This window comes from Nicotiana tabacum, chromosome 22, assembly GCF_000715075.1.
Source record: "Nicotiana tabacum cultivar K326 chromosome 22, ASM71507v2, whole genome shotgun sequence".
Taxonomy (NCBI): domain Eukaryota; kingdom Viridiplantae; phylum Streptophyta; class Magnoliopsida; order Solanales; family Solanaceae; genus Nicotiana; species Nicotiana tabacum.
Genome location: NC_134101.1, coordinates 56,613,081 through 56,623,050, shown reverse-complemented (window position 1 = coordinate 56,623,050; position 9,970 = coordinate 56,613,081). Strand labels below are relative to the sequence as shown.

General features: G+C 38.6%; 1 protein-coding gene across 4 annotated transcripts; it reads right to left on the bottom strand.

Annotated features, from left to right (window-relative positions):
- Positions 1–49: 49 nt before the first annotated feature.
- On the bottom strand, positions 50–9,009 carry LOC107761710 (J domain-containing protein spf31). 4 transcript variants are annotated; one of them, XM_016579965.2, is made up of 11 exons: positions 8,642–9,009; positions 8,410–8,500; positions 8,245–8,305; positions 3,897–3,974; positions 3,024–3,097; positions 2,785–2,856; positions 2,491–2,604; positions 2,307–2,414; positions 538–610; positions 403–441; positions 50–279 (listed from the first exon to the last, which is right to left on the bottom strand). In XM_016579965.2, exons 1-11 carry the CDS (start codon positions 8,770–8,772, stop codon positions 275–277), a joined length of 846 nt encoding a protein of 281 aa, XP_016435451.1. In that variant the 5' UTR covers positions 8,773–9,009; the 3' UTR covers positions 50–274. The 4 variants fall into 4 exon arrangements, with proteins under 4 accessions (XP_016435451.1, XP_016435449.1, XP_075099631.1 ...); XM_016579963.2 differs by lacking the exon at positions 538–610; XM_075243530.1 differs by lacking the exons at positions 538–610; positions 8,642–9,009 and adding an exon at positions 4,380–4,487 and having other exon boundaries at positions 3,024–3,289; positions 8,410–8,488.
- Positions 9,010–9,970: the final 961 nt, after the last annotated feature.

Genomic DNA, 9,970 nt, shown 5'->3' with positions numbered 1-9,970 from the left:
TTCATTAGGAAGTCTGATGATCTAATAAGGTAACCAGTGCAGAAGAGAATGCCAAAAGCTGCCATCTTAGTGTAATTTGCTGCTCCATAATTAGTTTCTCAAAGTATACAACTTTATAAAGATGCCAGTTCTTAAGCGTGGATGAGATTTACGTAAGTGTGAAAGGAATAAAAAAACTATCAAGTACACGTGTTAACCTCGTTTAACTGGTCTTTGAACATAAGATTTGTTGGGATCTTCTGTCTTAAGCTTTGGAGGGCGAATCTCTCCTTTCTTAACCTGCAAAAAAGCATGTTGAAATTTCGATTATAAAATGCTCGCCACCCACACCCTATTCTTTACCATATTACAATAAAGTGGTGGAGGATGGTGTTGATTGCAATCTAAGCAAACCAAACTTACCTTCTTCCCGCCCTTCATGAAATCCCTCCAGCTGGACACCTGATGACACGAAGAAGTGGAATTCAGCTATCACAAAGAAATCTTCCGGTAGATTATATTTCAGATAACATTTAACTATAGTGCTGCTGTTCCTACGCGTCAAGAATAACCGAGGATACACCATTAGTATTTTTCGATTTTTGTGACGAGCAATAAAAAGCGAATAGTCCTGTCAAGCAACAAGCAAGATAGGTAAGTAGTAACTAAGAAGTTCACCTGCAAGTTATATGAAAGAAAAACATACTCCAATCAACATAAAATAAGTATTCCAGCAAGCTAGTTAAAACGTAAACTCCAGTTGCGCTGCAGCTATACATAACAGTTATGGACCTAGGCCTTCTCCTTGTCTTAAGTTTATGGTGTGAACACAAGAAATGGTGAGTTAGATGTTACAGAAGATTGGAGCAAACGGAAGGCAGCTTGAAGAAAAAACACAAGTATGTCTCTTCGGATTATTTGCAAGGAAAGAACTAGGAGATTATTTCACAATAGTGAGATGAAGTTGACAAGTATAACAAGCTTATTTTTCGTTCATATTTCGGAGCAAAGAGACAATCACTTTTTCACATCATAGATTACAATTGAGCCACAAACTTAGATACTTTTGACACCGTCTTTTGTGCTAATAGTGTAAGTTATTTGACTTGTTGAAAGAAAAACAAGATCTTATTCAAATGAGTGCCACAAATTGGAAAACCTTTGGTGCTACTTTTCAAAGCAAGGTGAGGAGTGCAAAAATACTTCATAAATTGGCGAAAAATATTGAGACCTCCTTGAACTTGATACTTTTTATTCAGTCTCCACCTGAACTAGTTTTGGTTCTCATTACCCCCTTGAACTTAGCAATTTAATAGCCTCGGCCGCCTTGGACGTTGATGTGGCAAAAAACATGAATATACTATCTTTTAGGCGCGTGGGGGAAGAAAAATCGAAAAATCGGCTTCCAAGTGGGGTATTTTCCAACTATTAATTGTCACATAATCAAATACAATGATTTATTTGTTCCAACTGCACTTCTCCTTGTTTCTTCTTAATATACATTGCATATTTTATCCAAAAATGTATTTTGTTTCCTCTTTATGTCTTCTCCATTTTCCAGGATCAAATTTGCAAAACTTAGTTGAAACTCCACTATTTTAGCCAAATAAAAAAGATGGTTTAGCCAAAGTGATGGAGTTCAAACGATGTATTTTCTAGAAGAGAAAAAAAATGTGCATTTCTTCTTTTCATGCGGGGACTATTTATTTCAACGGTGTATTTATTCTTTTTGGGGTCAAATTTGTAAAATATTTGGTTGGAGTTTCATTATTTTTAGCCAAAACATTTCATTCGCCAAAATAAAGGAGTTCCAACTGAGTATTTCTTTTTATTTCTTCTTTAGATGCAATGATTATTTGTTCTAATTGTGTATTTCTTCTTTTCTAAGCAAATATGTAAAAACAACTCGACTAGAATATCATTATCTTTAGCCAAATAAAAAAATGGTAGCCAAAATGATATTGTTCCAAGTTTTTTACAAATTTGACCCGAAAAGGATGATCCAAATAATGGGTGGATTTACAAAGCTCAAAATATATATTTTATTTTAAAAAATGTCACGCGGACAAAAAAATCCACGTGGCAGCATGTATGTCACACTTCCATGGGTTGAGATCATCTAGGGGGGTCGAGGATAATGAAATGTCTTGTTCAGGGGAGTAATTAGGACAACGAAAAGTTCAGGTGTGCACTGAATAAAAGTCATCAAGTTCAGATAGTCGCAATCTATTCTACCTCACTCTGATGGAGTATAATAGTGATCTTGTGCAGTAAATTTAAAAATAAATCATGAAACAGTAAGGTACATAATGCAATTGAGAACTAACCCTCTTTTCTCTAGTTCCTTCCCACTGCTCCTCATGCTCACGTTTTCTTTTCCACATCTCCTTTGTTTCTTCCTCATCTTTCTTCAAGCGACCTTCCTCTTCAGAAATCTGCATAAAATCCACAAGGAAGCTTAAGTAAAAATTCAGAAAGATGATAGATAGAGAAAACAGCACGGGAACATACTCTCATTGCCATTTTTCTTCTCCGCCATTCTTGTTCTGTCAATATTTCTCTAACCTTCAACTTCAGCTGCTGCTGAAATTCCTGTGACTGCTCATGTTCTTGGTCATATTTTCCCTGTTTTCACAATCAGAAGGTAAAGAAATCAACCATTTGAAACTCAAAAGTTACATAGAGCTACAAAATTTTCTTAAATGCTCTACTGAAACGTAAGCCATGTAAGTTCCCTGCCCAAATCATTAAGGTGGAATAAGAGTCGGGAAGAAACAAAACACAAGGAGTTCACCAAGAAGTTACCAGTAGAAATGTAGAGAAAAGATTAAGTCCAAAACACATCAAGTTACAGAACCAAATCAAGGAGTCGGTCACCTGCACGGTTCAATGTGGTTTTGGTTGTGTATAGATGAACACGGTGTCATTGTAAGAAATAATGCGTTTCAGCTTCAAAAGAAAATTCACCCTCCAAATATCCAGAAGCAATATTTCCAGCTAAATTCAGATGAAGTAGATAAAATCTGAGACAATTGCAGAGTTACCGCAGTAACTAATGACTTCAATTTGCCAGCAGTGTCTTTCTTAAGCTGCTTCTTCCACTTTGATCTTAGTTCTTCTGTGCTCATACACAAAAAGGGGAAAACAAGTAACTTCCAGTGTAAGGAGACAAAAAAATGACAGAGACAGAGAAACCAGAAGAATAATTCATATACTAGTTCCATGATGGGAATGCAAAACAGTCTCCATTTATCCATGTTGAGTTACAGAAGAAGACTTCCAAAAGCAAAACCAACAATCCACTTGCCCCCTATTGATCATCATTATGCACATATAAGTACAGAAAATCATACGTCTGAACATCATTTTGAACAAAAAGTTGTGCAAGCTGATTTGATTGGATAGTTGTTGTTTTTAGAGAATTTATGTGTGTTTTCTGTGAGTGAAAGAAGATCTTTAAGGTGAATATCAGCTCCTCAGCACCTCTTTAATCTTTAACCAAAATTTCAACTTTTTGCAAAAAAATTCAAAATTTTGAAACGAACCCTATTTCCTGAAAAATACAACAACATACCCAGTATATTTCCACATGTGGGGTCTGGGGAGGGTAGTGCGTACGTAGACCTTACCGCTACCTAGTGAAGGTATTTCCCGAAAAAATAACGACGCTCAAAACTGTGTCAGCATTTGTTCGTAGACCTTACCGCTACCTAGTGAAGGTATTTCCCGAAAAAATAACGACGCTTTTTTCCAAAAAGAAAACAGTCACGAACAAATGCTGACACAGTTTTGTTGAACTCAGACCACTGAAGAGTTGCAAGGCCTGTTCTAAAGCTCCATCAGAAATACAGTAAAATGTGAATGCAGTCTATCCACGCAAAAAGGACACAAAAAGGAATAGCGAAGTGATGGCGGACCTTTTGCCGCATTAACTTGGTTCAGAATGTAATCCCTCTCCTGTGGATCAAGCAATAACTGTTGCGCTTTAGCTAAGGCTGCATAGAACATGAGAAAGAATTGCATAAAAGAATTCACAAGCAGGAAGGGATAGATATAAAACAGCTACTTCATACTGAGCAGTAAAATAATAAATCAAACTAAATCATCCTACAGTAAGACTACAGGTAAGCCTGTATTTTTTGAAATTCAAAAAAAGCTTAAACTCCTTTCGAGCTCTCTCCATTGCTTCTTCTGATTCTTTTGACTCAACATCTGTGATATTTCTCCTGAAAGTGCATTCTTTTGATAGTCCTTAAAGATTGTGACCATAGAATATTGATTCCTTTTTTTAGAAAAAGAAGGGAAAACGACACACAGAATAACTGATTCCAGCACTAAACCATTTCATTTTACCATGACAAGTAACTAAGTTGACAATGTGGTGAAGGGTCCGGTACTACCATTCAAACAATGAGAAATCGGCACGGTGCTATTTGAAAAATAAAGTGCTCCAAGTTGAATGATCAATTAAGCAGGGAAACATGATAAGAAACTCATTATTCTGCAATCTGAAAATGAAAATTCGATCAACCACTACTTCAAGCAATACACTAAATAATCAAAAGTTGAAGCTTAATTAAAAGAAAAGGCTTTATCCAGTTAGTTAAGAAGATGAGCCCAGTACAAACCAAAATTCTGAAGTAGTGAAATTTGCCTTTGCTATAGTGACACAGTCCAGCATAGACTATACTTCTGAAGTGATCATTCATGTGTATTTATAGAAACAAAAATAGTGTTATACATGATTAAACGAGAGTTATGGACATGAAAGTAATTACGAAAAATAAACACCAGAGAGATAAATGGGAACTTGAGAATTTCTGAAAGAAAAAAATTGAATATTAGTATTTTTTTTTTGATAAGGTAAATTGTATTAATCAAAAGGGAGAGAACTCCCGTATACACGAAGTATACCAAAGACGTAGAGAATTTACATCAGAACATGATTCTCTACAAAAAATGCCCAATCTTCTATACAAGTAGGGGCTAAATGAGTGCACCAAAAAGCGATCAAAGATAAAAGACTATTTTTAAGATGTGAAAAAGGAGACTCAATCTCCTCAAAAGTTCTCCTATTTCTCTCCCCCCATACTACCCACATGAGAGCTAACGGGGCGAACTTCCACGCCTTCTGCTCTCTTCTTCTCCGAAAACCGCCCCAACTATGTAACATTTCCTTTACAGTGCTTGGCATCACCCATTGAACACCAAAAAGATTCAGGATTGCCCTCCACAAAGCAGAGGACACAGGGCAATGCAACATAAGGTGATCAACTTCTTCCCCTGAGCTTTTGCACATGTAGCACCAACTAACAAGTGTAATTCCCCTCTTTCGAGGATTTTCAGCAGTCAAGATCACTCCCCTTGCCGCTAGCCATGCAAAAAAGAACACCTTCGTGGGCGCCCTAGGAATCCAGATCGAGGAGTGTGGAAATGTGGTCTCCTCTCTCACCAACATACTCTGGTAAAAGGACTTTACGGTAAACAAACCATCGTCACGCAAGCCCCATCTCCAAGAGTCACAGGATGGCTGAAGCCTGTCTTGCCCGTATAGCAGCGCCAACAAAACTTGGAGCTCCACAAGAATGAGAGGTCCCAAACTACCCCCTTCAAGTCCCTTGCGAATCTGTTGGACCATCAGTTCTTTCTGGTTTGAAACTCTGAAGACGTGGGGGAAGTAGACCCTGAGAGTATCCTCTCCACACCACCTATGATTCCAAAAGCTGATTCTCCTTCCATCTCCCACCCTGTAAGTGATATTGCCACTGAATGCTTCCCAATTTCTTCATGATACTCCTCCACATGCCACAACCGAAAGGTGTTGTGATCGCCTTGGTCCTCCAACCCCCTCCCGTTGAGTCGTACCTTTCTACTATGACCTCCCTCCATGGAGCATGCTCTTCTACCCCGAATCTCCACAACCACTTCCCCATTAAAGCTCTGTTAAAAACCCTAAGATCTTTCACTCCAAGTCTACCCCACTTCTTTGGGGAAGTGACTGTCTGCCAATTCACTAGATGAAACTTTCTAGTTCCATCCGCCGCATCCCACAGAAAGTTCCTTTGAAGTCGCTCCAGTTTTTCTGTGATGCTCACCGGTGCTTGCAACAGTGATAAGTAATAGGTGGGCATACTCGATAAAGTGCTTTTGATAAGCACTTTCTTACCTCCTTTTGACAAATATCGTTTCTGCCACCCTGCTAATCTTTTTTCAACCCGTTCGATCACTGGATTCCAAACCGTAGTATCCTTATATGAAGCGCTCAAAGGGAGACCCAGGTAAGTAGTGGGAAGGGAACCCACCTTGCATTTGAGAACACCAGACAAGGCATCAATATTAGTAACCACACCTACCGGAAAAATCTCACACTTGCCGAAGTTGATTTTGAGTCCTGATACTAACTGGAACCACTGCAGGACCTGCTTAAGGTAGGTCAACTGATTCATGTCGGCATCACAGAAAACCAGTGTGTCATCCGCAAAAAGCAGATGTGAGACTCTTCGGGCACTGTGCACCCCAATCGGAGTTGAGAATCCTCTCAAGAAACCTCCGCCCGCCGCACGATCCATCATCTTGCTCAGAACATCCATCACTAGAATGAATAACATGGGGGATATGGGGTCACCTTGCCTGAGACCCCTGGAGCTCCCAAACTCACACTTGCCGATGTTGATTTTGAGTCCTGATACTAACTGGAACCACTGCAGGACTTGCTTCAGGTAGGTCAACTGATTCATGTCGGCATCACAGAAAACCAGTATGTCATCCGCAAAAAGCAGATGTGAGACTCTTCGGGCACTGTGCACCCCAATCGGAGCTGAGAATCCTCTCAAGAAACCTCCTCCCGCCGCACGATCCATCATCTTGCTCAGAGCATCCATCACTAGAATGAATAACATGGGGGATAGGGGGTCACCTTGCCTGAGACCCCTGGAGCTCCCAAAGAAACTACACGGGCTACCATTAACCAGGATAGAGAATCTGACTGAGGAAATGCAGAACTTTATCCATCCCCTCCATCTTTCCCCAAACCCCATCCACATCATAATGAAGCCCAGGAACTCCCAATTGTCATGGTCGAAAGCCTTCTCAAGATCCAACTTGCATAGTAAGTCGGGTTCTCTATTTTTCCTTCTGGAGTCTACAAGTTCATTTGCCACCAAGGCAGCATCCAGTATCTGCCTACCTTCCACAAACGCATTTTGGGAGGACGAAACAGTCATGTCAAGTACCTTCTTAAATCTGTTGGAAAGCACTTTAGAAATAATTTTGTAAATGCTCCCCACGAGACTAATAGGCCTGTAGTCTCTTATACAAGATGCACCTTCATTCTTAGGCACAATAGTAATAAAGGAAGCATTGATACTTCTCTCGAAAACACCATTCGCATGGAAGTATTCAATGGCTTCCGTCAACTCCCCCTTGATGGTGTCCCAGAAGAACTGAAAGAAAGCCAAGGAGAAACCATCAGGCTCGGGGGCCTTATCGCCAGCACAACACGACACAACCTCGTGCACCTCCTCCTCCTCGAAAGCCCTTTCTAGCCACTCGTTGTCTCCCTCCCCTATATGGTTGAACTCTATTCCCCCCAAAGTCGGCCTCCAACTAACTTCCTCTTTAGTGTGGCATGGATTTTGAAGAGTCCAAGCAACATAGGTTTCACATTAATGGCCCAGGAACCGCAGTCTTCTGCTCTCTTTAGTAGGTTACCCATTCATTATGAAAAATCTTTCTCGAGGCAAAATGTTTTTAACCGATCATTTAACAGGCGGTCTATACTTGAAAAAGATCATTTAAGGGGCAGTCTCTACATGAAAGATACCAATTTATAAACATTAAACAACCTACTGAGCAGAACAGGGATAACAATTAAAGCATAACCCAAATATTCAGTGAAAAGATACATTTATAAGACTAAAGAACCAAAAAAAAATCTTTTAATAACCATGAAACCCCCCGAGGGCGAGTGGTGCACTGTTCGAAATTAAGTGGATAATATGCTTGCCTTCTATCCTTCTCCACTTAAATACCAGGTTGCGCCACGATACAAACCCGTGACATGTGCCTAAGCCACACATCACAAGTTGCGCTTGTACCACTAAACCAAAGCCTTGGGGGATTAAGGAACTAAGAAATATGAACCTTAGCATTCATCCAATACATAATGAATGTTTGTTTGAATAGAGAAGTCCCTCACCCAAGAAAGTACCTAAAATAAAAATACTCTCCTTTACACGAGGAACAACACAGAGTGACTATTCTTACCACCAAATGCCTCCTTCGCTTGTGGATGCTTGCATTTATCAGGGTGAACAAGCAAAGACAACTGCACATACGTAATTTATGTAAAAGATATTAGGGTGGAGTCACAAAATATGATATTAAAAAATGGACTCATTTGAGTCCAATGGGGATGTTTAAGACATATACCTTGCGATACTGCTTTTTAACATCGTCAATGGATGAATCAAACGACATGTTAAGGTATTCAAATGGATTCAACTTGAAACATGAAAGTATCCTGCAGAGTTTTTAAGTTTTAAAACCAAACGAAGAAACTAGAATCAAACATATAAAAAGCAATATTGAATTTGCATTTCATCTGCTATAAAAAGCTATATATGTGTTCTTTAGAGTGTGTGTGTGTAAGCGGGGGCTGGACCTGTTAACTTCGTTATCGCGCTCAACCTCGCTGACCTCAGCGAAGAATTGCTTGAGAAGCGCGTCCTCCTCAGCGGAGGATTTTCCCGGTGGCGGTGGTGGTGTGGCGGTAACAGAGCTGTTTTCTCCCATCTAATCACGCGTTGAGTTCACGCTCCGCTGCGAATCTCTTTCCAGTTACTCGTAACAACCACTCCCCCACCGGGAATGAAAACTCCCAAAATGTTTACGGTTTAATGGGTACTCCAGTTCTGATACTCGGGTTCTGGGCTCCTCTGAAATGCAACCCAAAAAAGAGTCAATTTCACTTTTAGCCGCTCTCACTAAAACTTTTGACAATTTCTAGACCACAAATCTATTATTCAAGTTGAAGTCAAAAATTAATTATAATAGCTAGTCAGTAAAATAAAAATCTCATTAGTCGCATTCTAAACCCCATGTCAAGTATTTCAAGTGATTTTTGATCTTAAAAATCTCATTTAAAGTAATAAAGAATACGAAAAAGGGCCAAAAATGCTCTTAACATATTGAAAATGGCTCAAAAATACCCTCTGTTAATCTTTTGGTCCGCAAATGCCCCTAACATTTATTTTTGGGATCAAATTTACCACTATTTCTAACAGAAGAGCCAACAATACCCCTAACATATTGAAAATGGCTCAGGAATACCGTCTGTTAACCTTTTGGTCAGCAAATACCCCTAACGTTTGTTTTTGGGCTCAAATTTACCCCTATATATAACAGAACTAACCTGGTTAATTTTTTAACTTTAACTTCGCCATGTGGCATTTTTTTAATCCGCCACGTGTATTATTTGTATTAAATAAACCCACATGTATCTTTTAAAATACCCAACGACCCTGACCCGCTCCTATATATTTGGACGGTCGGCTAAAAATAATTACATTCGCTAGTTAAATATATATAAAAAAATTATACATTGATTATATATAAAAATATGTATATTATACATTAATATTTTAATATATATTTTACATGATATTATTTTTAGGAGAAATTATACTGTGTAGTTTTCCCTTCAAATTTTGCAGATTTTAACAAGTTTAACAAATATAAATTTTAATTTGCAAAGATAAAAATGATAATGTTCTATTTATATTATTCTAAAGGAGAAGCAAAGAAACATATGGAAAGGAAATTATTTAAAACCTTTAATTATATACATATCCAACTGCTTACCACATTAATGGACTTCACATGATCTTTTCAATGGGAACTAATAGTGTTTTAATATATAACGATAGAGCTAAAATATTAGCAAAAACTGTCATTCCATTGTTAGATTTGCTTAATAAATTCGAGTTATAGA